This window comes from Chenopodium album, chromosome 16 (assembly GCF_948465745.1).
Source record: "Chenopodium album chromosome 16, dcCheAlbu1.1, whole genome shotgun sequence".
In the NCBI taxonomy this organism is placed as follows: Eukaryota; Viridiplantae; Streptophyta; class Magnoliopsida; order Caryophyllales; family Amaranthaceae; genus Chenopodium; species Chenopodium album.
The window spans coordinates 43332516-43350498 of record NC_137849.1 but is presented as its reverse complement, the minus strand read 5'-3'; the positions used below and the strand labels follow the sequence as shown (position 1 = coordinate 43350498).

Here is a 17983-nt window from a genome sequence, read left to right as displayed (position 1 = left end):
GCTGAACTGAACTGAACTGAACTGAATATTTTGTAAGAGAAGGAAATTAGAAGCTGAACTGAACTGAATTGAGCTGAACTGAACTGAACTAAACTTCAACGTAAGAGAACAGACCCTAAGTGGAGAGCTTTACTATCCAAAAAAATTGATGTATGATTATATATGCACAATACACTAAAAGACCTATTGTTTACTTGTTTTAATTATTAAAATCATTTATAAATGGTAAAAAATACTATACAAATACATTGTACATATATGTTTTCTGTATCTTAAATTAATACTCGAAAAACATTGATATATTTCTAAGAACACAAAAATCGGTAAATCACTTATAGGTACTTTATAAGTATGCTTAAAGTCGAGAAATTAGCATTATCTAAGAAAACCGCTCTAAAACATTTCTCATTACCAAGTCACACACCCCGCTGAATTAGTCCACTGAAGTCTGAAAACAGTAAAAGCTTGAAATCAAAAAAGAAAAAAAAGACGATCTCAAAATTTATTTTTTATAAAAAAAAAAAATAATTTACAGTGATCAGACAAAGAAAGTCTAAAGAAATTCTTTTTTATTTTCTACTACTATAATTAATTTTACTTTAATTTTTATCATTTTCATCACCTATTTTTTCTCTCTCTTCCCCATCCCCCACCCCCAACTGTTCCTCCCACATTTCTCATTTACTATATTCCCTCCGATTTAGGGTTTCTCTCTCTCTTTCTTACACTCTTTTTTTCTCTCTCCTCCATTTTTTCCTCTTGATATGGTAAGCTTTAATTTGAACTCTTTGCATTTGATTTTATCTTTTTAATTTTTACTTTTTTTTGGGTGTTTTTTGTTTGCTTTGATCAGCATAGTTTTCATCATTTGCTTGAATTTATGTTTACTAGTGTTTTACTTGGTTGATTTTTGCTTAATTTGATTGCTGATTTTTGATTTATGAGTTTTTTGGGGTTGTTTATATGGTTGATTTATTGTTAATTTGAATTATTTTTTTCTGGGGTTGACTGGGTTTTGTGGGGGTTTTTGGGGTTTTTGATTGTTTCGGGGTGTTTGACTTGAGCTCATTTGGGTGAATTCTGAAGAAATTGAAGTAATTGAGTATTTGATTAGTGTTTGGTTGATTGGCTCTGTATGTGCAGTGTTGTTTGTGTTGATAAGCTTAATTGTTTCGGTTTCGAGTATAATTTCGTCTGCTTTGGACAATTGGATACTTGAGTTGCCGGGGATTTAGTTACATTATACTATTAGAATTCAATGTATTGCTCATCGTATAGTGCAAATCTATGAAAACTTGTGATCCCATATCCTGAAAGGAGCAACATATCACCAATTGGCTTATGATGGAATCTGATTCTCCCTTTTCTGTGGCTTGGCCACTTGTCCGGTACTGAATTTTTCGGAATTTTCGAGGTTTATAGATTAGAGATGGCAAATGATATCGTGGAAGTCACAGGCTCGAGAGAGGTTATGAATTGAAGTGTATGTCCAGTTGACCAAAGTTGATTACAAGAAATGTTATCTGAAGCGAAGGTGATATACTGTACAAATGTACATGATTATGGGAACTTCCTTGCCCTCCCTTATCGGTTGAATTGTGAGAAAATCTTAGGAAACAACCTACTCATATTGCTAAGGAGGAATTTCTTATTACTTTTGATGATTAATGCTGTTCTATGTTGGAGTGATTCATGGTTGATTAAGATGTCTTCTGTTTCCCCCCTTTGTTGGTGAAAGAGTAGAACTTGGGGAATTTGGATGTCCACTGTCAAAGAATTTGACTTACTTTTTGTCTGCTCAATGGTGTTTCCTTGGGTTGTTAGTCTTTCTCTCGGCTAGAGAACTAAACTACAATTCAAACCAAGTCTTTTTGTGCTATGTATGCCTAGACTTGACTTTTACCCCCTCACCGTCCTGGTTCAATATCTTTCTCAAAGATCTTACACTTAAAAATCTCATAGATTTTTTACTATTTTCATCATTCCTTTCAGAGCTACTTCTCCAAAATAAATTTTTGAACTTTTTTTAGGGTCTCGCCCCACAATCAGTCTTGACCCTCTTATTCAATTATTTGATGTACTACTATTGCTTCCTTTCGGGAGACCAAACCTATATAGTCAGGACAATTACAAACTTCTCTCCTACCGTCAAAGTTCCTTTGGAATTGTGATATCTTATTTGTTGCTTTCATCCAATGTGTTATTTATCTCTGGAAATTTGTATTGTGTGATTTATGCTCACCTTAGGTGTTTGTGTGTGTATGTGCTGTCTCATCTTTAATGCTTCTGCACTTGTCCTAATTTCCCTTTTAATTGATCAGTTTCGCTTCTTTTAATCCTATCTTGTTTTAGTACATGTGCCCTCCCTTCGCTCAGTTTCTTTTTGCATGTGCTAAAGCTACATCACATATAATTGTTGCATCATCTGTATGTCTTGTACACTGTGTTTTTGCGTAATTTTTTCTTTGAATTCATTCTAAGAATTAAATTGAACTGCACAAAAACAAATTGTCGTCTGTTTGTTTTTGTGTTGCCAGAGCTTAATGTGCTGTTGTAATTTTTTTGTTTGAATTTTCATGGAGACCTAATCAGCAACTCCATTTATGCTTGAAATTTAAAGAAATGAATTTCTAGCAGGATGTTGTGCATCATGAGTAGTTGAATGGCATTTCTTACAGAAAAATAAATAATAGGAACAGTAAAAAAGATGTTTCTTAATATTACAGAAAATATGTGGATTATTCTATGATAATGGCTCCATTTTTATTTTATTTTTTATATTTTTCTGAAAAAATTGATTTGCTTGTGTAATGCAGATTCCTTGCTGACCAACATGTTCTCTTTCGCAATTTAATGCTAGAACACCTCCATAGTTGAGGTAATATCACCTCACCAGTCACCACTTCCTAATATATATTGCTATTTCAGAAACCTGGTAAAGTTGCTGTTTATTAGACTGCTGTGGATCTAGAAATATCTATTCAAAGTCTTATTATTGATAGATGTTGTGTACTTGTGGTATTCTCTTCTGAACTCGCAGCTAAATCACTATAGTGTAATTATGCTTTCTCACTTATTTTGCCTTTTTTTTACTGTTGTTTTTATTTTATTTTTTTTTAAAAAAAAGTAATTTGCAAATCATAGTCATGGCCTCATGGCTTCTTCTACCACAATTTTCATAGAAATCTGTGGGCAAACGGAAGTTTCTGTCTTATGCTATATCTATGGGATATTCTGATGCATTGCATTGTTTATGTAGAGGATAGGACTGCATGCTAGTACTTCTGTGCTTCCACAATTGTGTAATCATCTTGATTTTATCTTCAATTCCAGCAGCTAATATATCAAATTTACTCTTTAGTAGAGTTTAACAATGCGACCAGCCGACCAGTTGATTTTTCTTGCTCTTCCTGGACACAATTAAGGAATAAAGCAGTGGCAGTTGTTTAGAAGACTCCTTTCCTTGCATTTTTCCTTTCTGAATATGTACCCCTTTTTTCTTACCTTTCCTAGTATCCTTGTTTTGTACATTCTTAATTACGAGTAGCAGTTGCAATTAACCCTAAAAAGTAATTGATTTGTTAGTGGAATTCTTCAATTGCACATGATTTCTTGATCTGTTGCCTTATGTTGATGACTTGATGTTAGCATCTGCTTTTTTCAAATAGTAAAGCTCCAAAAGTTTGCTGAGAGGGAAAAAATAACACTAACCTAGACCACACAAAGCTGATGAATTTTACGGAGTACTAAAGATGGCTCATATATCGTTAATGTAGTTCCTTAATCTGCTCGTTTTTTTGGGGAAGTTCTCCTTTCCTACAGCACAAGAAGTATCTGAAATTCACTTAGCTATGCTAATTACTCTCTTTGTTATCATAAATTGTGTCATAAGTTTGCAATAATGCTCTATTCATGTTGGATCCCACTTTAGGTTTTTATCTTAGGATGGGTCAAGATTGCAGTAAGTGCAACAGTCACTGTGTCATCTTGCTTCACAGCATGAGTTTACGAGTTGAAAAATTTGCGTGTCAGTAACATCTTCATCATAATGCAATAGGTTTAGAAGATATTTTTGTTGATTATATGTTAAATTATATGAGGTACTCCTTGATTTTTATTTTTGGAAGAAAATTGAGGTTCTTAAAGTTTGTAATTACTATATGTATGTGAAATTGACTAATATCAATACATGTAATGGCTGAATTGGCAACATAACTGTCTAGCAGATGTTGCTGTGTTTATAAGATGTGTTGAGGGTGGCTTTTTTGTGAAACAGTGAATTGAATATCCTTTATGGAACAGCCTTTACATTCCAGATAAGCCTTAACTTAGTTTCATGTGAGATTATGTTGTCAGGCTATAGAGTGGGTATTGTGGCATATCTTTTTGGTGCTACCTTTCAATTTTATGTTAAATTTTTTTGTTTACCTTCAACTGGGATTTCAGTTTTTACTTTTGATTTCTTATTTTCTGTTTTTACTGGCCTTTTTATACAGGTGGTCGCAATAAGCATAGAGGTAGCAACATTATTGATCTGTGACATTTCTCAATTTTTGCTTTAGAATGGATGATAGTGGGCATCGTGAGAACGGTAGACATAAGCCCGAAATGTATAAGCCACCACATAGTCAGGTACAGTGACGAAAATTGGTCATCTTCCTAGTTCTTCACCCAAGTTCTGCTTGTAGACTTTGTTTCCTTTGTCGGATAGCATTTCTGATGGCTGTGAATTTTTTTGTTTTTCCTCCAGTGGTTGATGCAACAACCACAGTCAATGAAGCATATAATGTCCATTATGGCTGAAAGAGATGCTGCGATCCAAGAGAGAAATATGGCCATCAATGAAAAGAACAAGGCCTTGGAAGAGAGAGACATGGCAATTATGCAACGAGATACTGCTATGCAGGAAAGAAATGAAGCCTTTATGGAGCGGGATAATGCACTAGCAACACTCCAGTTTCGACAAAATTCTCTGAACGGTAGTAACAGTTGCCCACCCAGTTGCCAAATTTCACGTGGTGTGAAACACATGCACCATCCTCAGCAACATATGCAGCATCCTCCTCATGTGGGTGAAGCTTCTTATGATGGGAGAGAAGTTCAGGTACCAGATGCACTACCATTGACTTCTGTTGCTCCTGAGAGCGCAAAACCCCGGAAAGTGAAACGGCCGAAAGAACCTAATGCAGCATCCCCAAACAAGAAAACATCGAAATCTGGACGCAAGGGTAAGAGAGAAGGTGAGGACTTAAATAAGATTATGTTTTCCAAATCTCAAGAGTGGAAGGGAATGCCGGACATGGATGGAGATGATGGCTTTAAGCAACTGGGTGGGCCCAAGTCTGACTGGAAAGGCCCAGATCTTGGCTTGAATCAAGTAGCATTTGACGAGTCAACTATGCCACCACCTGTTTGCTCTTGTACTGGGGTTTATCGGCAGTGCTACAAATGGGGCAATGGAGGTTGGCAGTCCTCATGTTGCACAACAACAATGTCAGTGTACCCATTACCTGCAGTACCTAACAAGCGGCATGCCCGAGTTGGTGGTCGAAAGATGAGTGGTAGTGCCTTCAGCAAACTACTAAGTAGGCTTGCTGCCGATGGGCATGATCTTTCAACTCCAGTAGACCTCAAAGATCACTGGGCTAAACATGGGACAAATCGCTACATCACCATCAGGTAGTGCAATATAGATTTAGAGATTTGAATTGATTAGATCCATTTATATGTAGTAGTGGATGCCAGCTACAAGGGAGGGTTTGAATTGGCAGATTTGAAGACAATTATCATTACTTGAATCTCTTTCCTGAGGCCCATGCTTGTGTTCATAAATTACTACCTCCTCTTGCTTGGCTTGGGGTCTAACTGTGGAGCTTATGAACTGGTAAATGCAATTGTAAGAGAGCATGCCTTCAACTCAGCACTTCTTGTGACGTGGTACATGTAAAGCAGCTATTAAGTGTTTGAAGGTATCTGTAATGGTGGGCGTAGTGTTAAGGTAATTGTAACATCCTTCTTTTATGATAAAAAGTTGCTTTGTCAACATTATAAAGGGCTAGTTGGAAAATTGAAGTTCATGTTTTCTGCTCAATTTCTTTTTGTTTTTAATTTTCTGGATTAGCCTTACTTTGTTGTCTATGTTAGGGTATATGCATGATACATTGAAAAGGATTTCATAAAGGCCGAAAGCTTTAGCTTTGGGAATTTCTTTCTGAGGAAAGCTTAATCAATATGGCAAAATCTCATTGTTGCAGAGTTTTGTTGAGCTTCACATTATAGTAGATGATGGATGGCTAGGATATTTTACAAGGAATTCTAAAGTCTACAGATTAAACTAAGACAGTAATAGCAAAGAAAGTCCACATAAGATTGATGTTTCCCGTCTAGGGTGAAGAGAACAGACCCTAAATCAATAAATCATGGCTCAAGTGAGACCGAAGCTAGTAGACCATCTAGCTTCCCCCAAACATGTCGGTTTTTCTTCTGAATGCAAAGCTATACGATTCTGTTCATTCGATAAGTGATGAAAAGTTGAAAACCAGTCCATCGTCATACCTATACCTATATCCATGCGTTTTGAGGTCTTTAATCACAAGATCCAATAGGCTCGGGTTTAATAAAGTTTCAAACCTTAGCCTATTGTTGTTTTAATACTGTGTTGATGTTGCTGGCTTAAAGCCTAAAGAACTGCCTGAAAGGCTTGTAAACTCCATAGTATATGGCTTAACTTTGAATTCTAGATTTATAAATTTTCATTCTCTTCAATGGTGTTTTTTTAGGTAAGAAGAACTGTCTACCAGACCCCGGAACCTTTCGTAGATCAACCTGATCAAGTTTGTAGATTAGCCACTTTATAAGTAGGGGAGAAGGGTAAAAGAAATTCTTACCCTTAAAGTGCTCGTAGTGGATATTGAACCTCTCACTTCAAGGTTGGAAGGCTCAATCCAATTGTCTGACCTTGTTAACAATTGAAAATGATAGAGATTACTTTTAAACTCTATCATTAGTCCATATTGCCTTTAGGTGATCATAAAACCAGGTTGGGTTGGAGAGAGAAGCTCCATTATGAAATTATTTTAGATTAGTAGAAGACCAATTTACTCATTTAGGGATCATTCTCATTTGCTCTAAATAATGTCAGGTAACTCATGTAGAACTTTAATTCTCGTTAACTAAAGTTTTATCTATCAACTGTGTCAATTCATGTCGTTCTCAGGTCCAAATTCCTTTTTTTAGCAGCTCTACATTGTTATTGCCATATATAGGCATTTTGGTGCAAGTAAAATAGTACATTATTAGTACTAAAAAATCATTCTTAAACTCTCATTTACCAACAATTAGGATTAAGGACACAATATTCATCATCCTAAATCCCTGTAATGCATATTTCGGTTCTTTTAAAACTTCTAGCACCCGAATGGCCGAATATATATAAATAAACTCATACACTAGAGCACATATCAGGTCTCAGACCTCTCAGTTTTGAAAGGCCAGTTGTAAGTTTACATTGACTGTCAAGATCAACAAAGATCAGTCCAAATGTTTATGATTTTGCTTTCAATTTAATTTGATTTAACTTAAAACAAGAAAAGTAGAAAATGGTGTAAAAATAGACCAAAGTAGCAAAACAAAAGGCTTGGACAATGGATTAAAATGGTGCGTCAGATCACAAAAGTACAGCACACATGTCTCAGACAGGGATAACTGTGATTTTAATATAACTCTCATCATTCACACTAATTCAACATTTTGCCAACTTATTTTTAAATTCTGAAATTAAATTCTCAAAATTCATCTTATTAAGATCAATTAAGGTCCTCCTCAAGTTATATCATTGCAAACCTTGCACCTAAATGCCCGTGCACCCGAATGCATGTAAGAAATTACATTCCAGTTAATAACTTAATACTTAGAACCAGCCACTAACAAATTTTACCACATTCATATTTGTAGTATGATAAAAAAAAATAAAAAATAAAAAAAATAAAAAATTTAACTTGAACACTTTTTTTTGGCAAATAACTTGAAACATAAATTTAAAATTTAAAAAATTGAAAGAAAAAACTTTGAAGCAACCAAAAAAAATCCCAAGAAATACAGTTTAATGGGCAGTAGATTAAAATGGTGCGTCAGATCACAAAAGTTCAGCACAGATTTCTCAGACAGGGATAACTGTGAATTTTATATAATCTCATCATTCACACTAATTCAATCACTGCTAATTTAGCATTCAATAATAAACAATAAAATTCATCAAATTTGCTCAAAACAAATAATTTTTAAAAACAAAATTAGTAAATATAAGAAAAAGATAATAAATTTCTAACTCAGTAAAAATAGCCTCAGACCGTCCTAGTACAAATTTATCAACAATATGCAAATGCATTTTCTGCAATCAACCATAATAATATACTATCATCACCGGCTAATTTTCATCCAAAAAGAATATTAAAACAAATTAAATTCATATAAAATCAAAAAAAGATGCAAATTTTGAGAAAAGGAAATAATTTATTTGAGAGGACGCATCAGATCTTCCTATCTAATATGGTGATTATCATACACCCAGAAAGATTCTGAGCAATCACTCCAATGAAAATTTTGCATCATTTGACCTCTTTACATAAGAGAAAGCAATAAAATGCAGAAAAATTAATGAAATTAAAGCGGCGGATTTGGTAATTGGGGGCTGATGATTAATGATATTTGAAAAAATTGGAATGAATTTTGGGTATTTATAGTGAGAGGGAGAATTGGGGTTTTCTGGGAAATTAGGGTTTTCAGAAAGTTGTAATTTGAGGAAAATGACGTCCAGTGTTATTTTTAAGGGCTGAGGCCCAAATTCGGAAATAATTGTATTTTAGTTTAATTTTTGTGTTTGGTATTTGTATAACATTAGGTATTTGGGCTTGTGTATTTTTAGGATGTTGGTGATTCTTAAGGCCCGAAAAACTTACAACTATTCAACTATTCATGCGGGAAAGAAGGGGATTTGCTCTTTCCTGTATAGGTGGTAGGGTAGGGATGGTAATTTGGGTTAGCAGATTGGGTTCGGTTAGATTTCGGATTGTATTTAGAAACTATCAAAGATAGTGCAAAATTTAACATTTATTATGAAATATGAAATTTGGGTCAAATCGGGTTGAATTCAGGTTGTTTGGGTTCAATTCGGGTCGATTTGGGTTTTCTAAGTAACTTTAGGTCGGATCAGGGATTGCCAGTCCTAATAGGTGGTGAGACTTGTAGGAGTCAAGTTGATCAAATTTGGTTAAGTTTGGGGTCATATTTTGATGATGAGTTATATACTAGTATAACGGTTGGATTTTATTGTAAGTTTATGCTTGAAAGCGGTTTACTTGATTGGTTTGAAAGTCAATTCTAATTTAGGTCATTAAGCTTTATCTATACTTCAAATAAATTATACTTGGTACTTTTTATAGTTAGAGTTTAGAAATTTTACTAATATATCATTATCCAAATGATAGCTAGACAAATTGTTTTTATTGGCCTATATGAACTTGAGCCTTGACTTATATCAAATGCATTCCTTGAATTGTTTGTACAAACATAATACGAAGTGCCAACTTAATTATGTGCCCGCACACAAATATATTATAATAGTAATAAATATGACATAGGGTCTGTTCACATTTATTGAACTGAATAGAGTTGAAATGAATATTTTACGAGAGAAGTAAATTAGGAGCTGAACTGAACTGATTGGAGCTGAATTGAACTAAACTAAACTGAATTGAACTGAACTGAAATTAAACTGAAGTGAACAGACCTATAATCTCCAATTAGGGAGGTTTAATACATCAAGACAAAAATCGCTTGGTAGGGAGAGGCTTAAAACGTAAAAGCATGTCATTGATGTCAGGAGGTATCTCATCTTTGCGGCGTGTTAGTATAAACAAAGGGGATTGGAAAAAAAAGGGGAAGTGGAGGGAAGGGAAGGGAAGGGAAGGGAAAAGGGAGGAGAGGAAATAATGAGCGGTTATTCTTCTAAATCTATCTATTGTTGAAGAGATCAATCTCCCCTCTAATTCCATTCCATCATTACATAGCCTCCATTTCCTTTGATCATGGCTATATACTCCGTAGTTGATAGTATTATTCATCAGTAATTCGTTGTACTAAGCCTCCTAAATGTCAAGCTCAACGTGTTTCTATACTAATTTTCATAATAATGCAAATGGTTGTTGAACCAAAATTTGTGTCACTAATTTAATAATTTGTAATGTCCACAATTATTAACAAGTCAACATTTCAATAAAAATAAACCTTTACATTGATTTTTTTTTTTTTGAGGAAACTTTTATATTGATTAGTAAATAGCCGTTCTCAATATTTTATATTCAAATTTCATTCGATGACATACATCCTACACAATATACAAAATGTCAAAATCCCATCAAAATATAAACAATGTTATCTATTTCTTTGAAAAACTCCGTATATAAAAGGGGTACTCAATCCTCCTACATCATTCATTAATCATTTTTTTATTTTTTGACGAGACTCATTCATTAATCATTTATCCACGTAATTATTTACAAAAATATTTTGTACAGTACGTTATATTAATTACTTGTGTTTGGTCGATGCCTTCATAGTTTTCTTTTTAAAAAGATATTGCTTTCATAATTAAAACCTTAAAATAACCATACACAAATAATAAGTGTAGGAGGTTTTTTTTTAAAAAGATAAATAAATTAATAAGTGTAGGATAGGAGTAGTAATTACGGAATTTTCCACTGTAATAATATTTCTAAAGAGAAATTGGTAATGCATCCCTAGATTATTTGAAGTACAAGTAGAAAAATTTGTGTTGATATATATCTATTACTACGTATTTTTATTTAAGAAGACATATAAAAAGGTTATAACGCGTAATCTATGTGATTGGTCGGCTTAAAGACATTAAAACACTAAGCAAGTAACCCCTAACTGTGTAACCCCTGACCAACCGAGCAACCAGTGACCAAGTAACCGTACTCCGACCACATGGTGTGATCAGTTATATATAAAACTTTGTGAAAAGGTTAAGTTATATGGTTTATTTATTCATATATTTATTAATTTATTATTATGAATAGGGATTTTAATTAATTTACATGTAAGACTTAAACGAGTTTAAACCGTAACATAATATGAAACACAATTAGCTTTACGATAGGTAAAATATAAATACTCCGTATGTCTTTCTTACAAGAGTTGCAACAACATGAAGAAGTGGTGACTTAAAACTTAGGGCATGTTCTCATCAGATTATTTTCAATTCAGTTCAATTCAGCTCCTAATTTCCTTCTCTCATAAAATATTCATTTCATTTCACTTCAGCTCATTTCAGTCAATGACAACAGACCTTACTCCCTCTATTCATATTTTTTGCTCCATTTGATTTTTCACGGTCTCCAAGACGTATTTTAAAACACACATATCTTCAATTCCATATACGTAAAAATTATAAAAATTGAATATTAATAAACTATGTAATTAGCTGAATTTAACTAATTTACGGTCAAAGTTATAAAGTATATTTCCTCAAAAAAAAAAAAAAAAAAGTTTATAAAGTATAACCCAAAAAATGACAATTAAGCAAAAATAAAGGGATAGAGGGAGTATGTGATAAATGTCTTTTTTTTTTTTTTTTTTTTTGATGGGTGATATATGTCTAGTTGTCTTCTCAAAAGGCAGTGAAATTCAACGAACCCGGTCAGATAAGATAAGGCGGTCAGACCAAAATCCGAAAATCACGGGTATCTCTTCTCTTACAAAATATAAAAAACAATTTAAAAAGTCAAAACGCGTCGGAATGAAATTGACATTCACACCAAACTCACATGAAATACCAAATCTCCAAATATTCACTTTCATTTTTTTATTTCTCAAATTAATTAAAAATTAAATTTACTCTCACTCACTCACATGACTATGAGTATGTATGTGACTCATCCAAAGAAAGAGGAGAGAGAAATTTGCGAAAAATCTTCGCGCTAGTCTCAATCGAATCATTTTATCTTCTTTCATCTTCTTCTTCACGATTTTACTATAAAGTTTACAAATTTCCAGAATCTTCTTGTTCAATCTACTGTTGTTGAAGGTGAAGTTCACTTTTTTCTCTGATCTTAGTGAAAGTTCTGTTTTTTAGGGTTTTGTGATTTTTGTTGATTTGTTGTTGTTTTGAAGAATTTGGGGGTTTTGAGGAAGATTTAGGGTTTTGGGTTTGTAAATTAGGGTATTAATTATGGAGGGTAGTGATGAAACTGGGGTTATGCAAAGAATTCAATCATCGTTTGGGAATTGTTCATCTTCAGTTTATAATAAGCAAAGTGTTAATCAATTGGGGATTAGTGGTCAAATGCAGAATTTGAGTGTATTAGAAGGGATTAATCAGAGTAATTATAGTGTTAATAGCAGTAATAGTAAGAGACCTGCTGGAATTCCTCCATCACACCCACATTCTATATCTCCCAGAATTGCTCCCCAGCAAGTTGGGGGAAGTCAGAATTTTAATTCAGGGCCGACGCATTCGCGGTCGTTGTCGCAATCGTCGTTCTTTTCTTTTGATAATTTGCCGCCGTTGAGTCCCACAGTGTTTAGGGAGGCTGGAGTGCCGAATTCGGGTTGTAATGAGGTTTCTGTTGAGGAGAAAGATGGTGGGTTTAAGGGTGGAAGTGGGGTTTATGTGAATGAGGGGTTACCGCCTCGTAGAGGACATAGACGGTCTAGTAGTGATGTTCCGTTGGGGTTTGCTTCGAGTGGGAAAGCTCCGGTGAATCAGTTTATGGCTAAGGAGAAGGAGAAGGAGAGGGAGAGGGAGAAGCCGGCACAGCTTGTGTTGAAGCGTGAGGCGGATTGGGGTGGGGCGGCGGGGAATGCTGGTGGTGAAGGTGGTGGTGAGAGGAAATCTGAGGGTGAAGTGGTGGATGATCTGTTCTCAGCTTATATGAATTTGGATAATCTTGATGCTTTGAATTCGTCGAGTATGGAGGATAAGGATATGGATAGTAGGGCGAGTGGTACGAGGACTAATGATAGTAGTGAGAATGAAGTTGAAAGTAGCATTGCTGGGAATTCTCATGGTGTTCATGGGGCTACTTCAAAGAGAGGTAAAAGATGTGCCACTGGAGATATTGCTCCAACTGGTAGGCATTTCAGAAGTCTTTCAATGGATAGTTTTATGGGGAACCTGAATTTTAGTGATGAGTCGCCCAAGCTTCCACCTTCGCCTGGTATTCGGTCAGCTCAGCATTCACCTAGCAATTCATTTGATGGGAATAACAGTCAATTCAGCTTGGAGTTTGCCAATGGTGATTTTAGTCCTGCAGAACTGAAAAAGATTATGGCAAATGAGAAATTAGCTGAAATTGCAATGTCAGACCCAAAGCGTGTAAAAAGGTTTTGAACAATGTTCAGATTGTTTGTAAACTAATGTATTTATATTTTGGTATTGCTGATCGTTTAGTTTTCTTACTTTTATATGCTTTTTGCTTCAGGATTTTAGCCAATCGCCAGTCAGCTGCTCGTTCCAAGGAACGGAAATTGCGATACATTGCAGAGCTGGAGCATAAGGTGCAAACATTACAGACTGAAGCTACTACGCTTTCTGCTCAGCTTACACATCTTCAGGTGTGTATGAATTTTATGTTTTTGGTTGGCTGCTTTTGTGCTTCCTTGCTTTTCTTTTAAATTATTGCTATTGCCAGCTGAGACTTAAACAAGTGTATTTGTTTCTTTCTTTAGAGGGATTCTGCTGGACTGACTAGTCAGAACAATGAGCTGAAATTCCGTCTTCAAGCCATGGAGCAACAGGCCCAACTTAGGGATGGTATGCTTTTTAGCTGTTTCATCATTTTCTACTACTTATGTGATTTATGCATTGTTCCTGACCTACATTTTGTTCTGAAACGTGCGAATTGCTACATGCATATTGGTAGAATAGTACATTTCTGAACTATTTTTACAAAACTAGGTAGCAAACTGTGTATCCTTACCCGTTTCACAAATTTGATACCAAGTTTCACCCCTTAGAGCACTCTCTACTTTAGTTGTTTTCATGCTAAATGGCGTTGGGTGTGACTATTGATGATGTAGATAAAGTCATTGGTTGCCCTATGGCCTACTGAAGATATGTTAGGCCGGAACTGAGTAGTTGATGGGAAGAGTTTATAAAGATGGCAAAAATGAATATGTGATTAAGGGTGTTGTACCCTGAATTGTTAGTTCCTTTTTTATTGATGGGAAGAGTTTATAATAATGGGAAAAGTAAGTAGGTAATTTTTGGGTATTATATTGTGAATTGTTAATTCCTTTCTGCATTGGTCATAATGTTCAGTAATTGAAGCAGCATCTCATGTCAATGTTGAGTTAATTCATTCCCTTTAATCCTGAAGAAAAATGAAGGGTCAGAAAATGATCATGAAGTCTAGCTTTCTTGTAGTTTTCTTACTAATCAGGAAATGATTTTTGCCAGACATTGCTCTTGAACCCTCTAGCCTTTTCCAGTTTCTGCTTAAAATACCTTTATTAGAGGAGAAAGTCGTATGCTTTGTTTAATTGTTTATTGCAGTGATCCAATGTGTTTGTACTTATAAAATAGATCTCGAAGAATGTATCCAGCCCACTTAGAATATAATCTTTAATTTAACTCTTACCCTGATTATTGTCATTAAATTAATGGGTTTAATTTGTAAATGTTAATGTTAGAACTTTCTTCCTCTCATTCTTATCATCATTTCAGATCTTTGAGGCATTTCCAATCAATCATCACAAAACCTTTTTGATTGAATCCTGGGCAGTTTTAACCTTTTTACAATATTATATTTTGATTATGAAATGAAAATTTTCCTTGAAATCTGTGATTGGTTTGATGGCCTCTTGGTATCATTTTTGGTTCGTTGATTTGCATATGCATAACAACAAAAATAAGTTATTCCCTGCTTGAAATTAAGGTGTTAGTCCTTTTGGGTGGTCCCGTCTTATATTGAAAGATTTGTTGTGAGTTTAGCTTATCAAATTGTCAACTTGCAATTCATGTTAGAGCAGAGAGTGTGCATCAAGAGTAATGGTGTTATGAAAACTCCCAATTCTGGTTGTTGCACTTGTTTTTTTATAAAAAAAAAATTATGAGAATCTTCTGTAGTGGGAGTGGCATCTACATATCTTTATTTAGTAGAAAAGACATACTATATTTTAGCGTAAATGAAAAGGATGTCATTAAAATTGTAAGGGAATGTGATTATAGATTTGTAATAGATAGGCTCATTTAGCTAGTAAAAGAAGAAATGGTCATTTTCTTTTCTAGGAATTTTTTTTTGATTGTATTGGTCATACCTTTTTTTAACTGGGTTTATAGAAGTGATTTATTGCCCTGAATAATATTTTTACTGAATTCCAAGTTACCAATTGAAATATTTTACATCTTGAAAGGATGATATGTTGCGAAAATGGTGTGTCATCATGTATTAAATGCAGCTCAAGCTCAACTGTAAACTTAGCTCCACATGTGAAGAATATTAAGCACTTGTCCATTATGTGCTAAAACCAAATGCAAACTGCAACAATTTTTTTTTGGCTGGTATCTGAAAATTTTCTATGTGGTTTGGGTACTTGCATATAGGGTGATACTGATGCATATATGGTGCTAGAAAGAATATCGCTTTGATTGCCCCAAGAGAAAAAAGCATTAGATGAGATTTAGCTGGAAACAAGTTTAACAGCAGATTCTATAATCAGTTAGGGGTAATGAGTAACACATTAACACCCTTTTGGTTAAGTTGATAGAAGTCTGCCGACTGTACAATATATAAATTCTTAGTTAACTGTTCGTCCTGTCCTTGTCCAGTTGAATAGTATGAGTCAATAATTTGGCAGCCCTTGCTTTAAAGAATGACATCCATCTTCTTTTGTATGAGTTTTTGAAGGATGTTAGTTTGTGATTTCCCTCAAAAAATAAAAAATGTTTTGAGAGTTTAGAAGCCACTTTACAATTTTTTTTTTAATAGGTAAGGATGTGGGTCAGACATCCCTCTAACTCTTGTCAGTAGCTGAGCTTTGTTGTGATGTTCGGTGATGCTATCAAATGGTTTGTTGGCCAAGTTGGAAACCTTAATATAAGTTTGTAGTCTTGTGTAATTTGTGGAAATATCTACCCCTTAACAACTTGAGAGAGTTTTGATACTGTTTTTACTAGATCTATATGCACGCAATGCATGCTTTGGAAATCTAAATTTATGCACCTATAAGTAAAAATTTAAGGATATTTTAGTTGGACACCATTAGTCCATTACATTACCCTTTGGCTTATATAATAGAGATGCATTGTTTTGAAGAAGAAATTTACATTAAATGAACAAGTAGTTATATAAGTACTCCGTATTTACAATTTCAGGGACAATAAGGCTTGACATTTTGAATCAATTTATTACTTTATAAAACTTGCAGAAACAAAAGCTCCAGTTGGTTTCATATAGGAGGTTTTAAAATCTTTTTGTGTCTTTATTGTGTCTAAGCTATATACACCCTTTGTTGTCCAACCAAATGCATTATAACAAAAAAGTCTGCTCTAGTGCTCTTTATCCTCCTTTTTCGGGAAGTAGATACTTTTTCAAGGGGCTTGGTTGCCCTGCATGCACAGGTCTTGTAAAGAGTCAAGGATTCTATGGTTCAGCTTTCTTCTTTTAAAAATAATTTTTATACTGACCTTAAGATCTTACTTTTAGCATTTCAGCCCTTGATCCAGGTCAGATGTAGAGCTTAACTTAAAGACCAAATAATTTTCCCACTCATTGTCTTTAGTACTAGTAAAAATTTTGTTGGGGCATCATTGGTTTAATTTGTAGTCAACTAGTCATTGAACATCTGACATATTTATGGCTTTATGCACATCCTTGTTGTCTACCGGCTCTATCTTGTGTTTGACACCCCCCTTTTCCAAGGAGGCGATGTAAATAATTTCAGACTCTGGTTGAGCCTGTGGCCTGTGGAAATTTGGGGTTTGGCAGTCTGATTCCATATTTATTTAAAATTACAAGTCAGAATATCTGCTGTGTTAATGTTTTGTAATTGTTGAGTTGTGTTGAGATTTACTTTCATCAGGAAGGGATCGAAAAGCTTCAAACTGTGACCATTTATGCTTTATAATTCTCTTTTTCCTGATATTGCAGCACTCAATGAAGCACTTTCGGCAGAAGTCCAGCGTCTGAAGATTGAATCTGGTGAACTCAGAGGTGACGCACCTCAGAGTTGCTTGCCCCATCAGGTAATGTCAAATAACCAGATGCTGCAGATGCAGCCTTCTCTATACTACATGTACCAGATGCAGCAGCAACAAAACAACCAAAAACACCAACAGGCACCACAACAGACCCTAGAGCATCAACAAAACCAGTCTACAGAGTCTCAGCAAGATGCCAAGGCTCCAAAAAGTTAAGACAACCTGGTATCTTTTCAGAAGTCGTTGGCACCTTTCTAAGATGATTAGCAGTCTGATAGCGTATATATGTTATATATGTGTATTTACGGTATATCCCAATTCATTGTCATGAAATCTCTTCATTTAATCGTTAGTTTGACATCATTGTCTTCACTGACACTTAATGGCCAGATTGGATTGTGTAGTACTAGTAATTAGCTTGTGACATCTACTGACTATAGTATTTTAGCGGTTAAGCTTATACTTCCTCCGTTTATTTTTAGTTGACACGTTTCTTTAGTCACGTTTGCCAATGCACAAATTCAACCATTAATATCTTTAATTACCAATAAGCAAAAATTATAAAAAAATTGATATTTTGAAAGTATATATCGTCAAAGAGGAGTGTGTGAATAGTGTTAAAGTCAAAACGTGTCAACTAAAAAAAACAGAGGTAGTATAAAATATAGGTTTGATATGTTCTTCAATTAGCTTAAAGATTCAAACTTGCGGTGGTTTTCACTAACCATCAACAGCTCTTCTGGTGATCAGTTTGTTCTCTCC

The 17983-nt window shown here is 34.5% G+C and overlaps 2 protein-coding genes and 3 non-coding genes across 7 annotated transcripts; 2 read left to right on the top strand and 3 right to left on the bottom strand.

The window, feature by feature from the left end:
• The first annotated feature begins 620 nt into the window (after positions 1 to 620).
• Positions 621 to 6259, top strand: LOC145586594 (protein BASIC PENTACYSTEINE6-like). Of its 3 annotated transcripts, XM_081643471.1 has the most exons (4): positions 621 to 767; positions 2817 to 2878; positions 4497 to 4632; positions 4751 to 6259. In XM_081643471.1, exons 3-4 carry the CDS (start codon positions 4564 to 4566, stop codon positions 5681 to 5683), a joined length of 1002 nt encoding a protein of 333 aa, XP_081499597.1. In that variant the 5' UTR covers positions 621 to 767; positions 2817 to 2878; positions 4497 to 4563; the 3' UTR covers positions 5684 to 6259. The 3 variants fall into 3 exon arrangements, with proteins under 3 accessions (XP_081499597.1, XP_081499598.1, XP_081499599.1); XM_081643472.1 differs by lacking the exon at positions 2817 to 2878 and having other exon boundaries at positions 638 to 767; XM_081643473.1 differs by lacking the exons at positions 621 to 767; positions 2817 to 2878 and adding an exon at positions 3754 to 3772.
• Positions 6260 to 7654: 1395 nt separating this feature from the next.
• Positions 7655 to 7739, bottom strand: LOC145587145 (small nucleolar RNA R38). Its single transcript, XR_014101172.1, has one exon. It is a non-coding gene; the product is annotated as a small nucleolar RNA R38 (small nucleolar RNA).
• Positions 7740 to 8122: 383 nt separating this feature from the next.
• Positions 8123 to 8206, bottom strand: LOC145587146 (small nucleolar RNA R38). The gene has a single exon (XR_014101173.1). It is a non-coding gene; the product is annotated as a small nucleolar RNA R38 (small nucleolar RNA).
• A 133-nt stretch (positions 8207 to 8339) lies between these two features.
• LOC145587160 (small nucleolar RNA snoR20a) lies at positions 8340 to 8426 on the bottom strand. The gene has a single exon (XR_014101186.1). It is a non-coding gene; the product is annotated as a small nucleolar RNA snoR20a (small nucleolar RNA).
• Positions 8427 to 11915: 3489 nt separating this feature from the next.
• Positions 11916 to 17681, top strand: LOC145586593 (bZIP transcription factor 29-like). The gene is made up of 4 exons (XM_081643470.1): positions 11916 to 13404; positions 13503 to 13635; positions 13750 to 13834; positions 17172 to 17681. Exons 1-4 carry the CDS (start codon positions 12251 to 12253, stop codon positions 17435 to 17437), a joined length of 1638 nt encoding a protein of 545 aa, XP_081499596.1. The 5' UTR covers positions 11916 to 12250; the 3' UTR covers positions 17438 to 17681.
• Positions 17682 to 17983: the final 302 nt, after the last annotated feature.

Coding starts and splice junctions, on each gene's coding strand:
- LOC145586594 (XM_081643471.1), top strand. CDS start 4,564: ATGGATGATAGTGGGCATCGTGAGAACGGTAGACATAAGCCCGAAATG. Junction 4,633..4,750: donor ATAAGCCACCACATAGTCAG/GTACAGTGACGA, acceptor TTTTTCCTCCAG/TGGTTGATGCAACAACCACA.
- LOC145586593 (XM_081643470.1), top strand. CDS start 12,251: ATGGAGGGTAGTGATGAAACTGGGGTTATGCAAAGAATTCAATCATCG. Junction 13,636..13,749: donor CTCAGCTTACACATCTTCAG/GTGTGTATGAAT, acceptor TTCTTTCTTTAG/AGGGATTCTGCTGGACTGAC. Junction 13,835..17,171: donor ACAGGCCCAACTTAGGGATG/GTATGCTTTTTA, acceptor CTGATATTGCAG/CACTCAATGAAGCACTTTCG.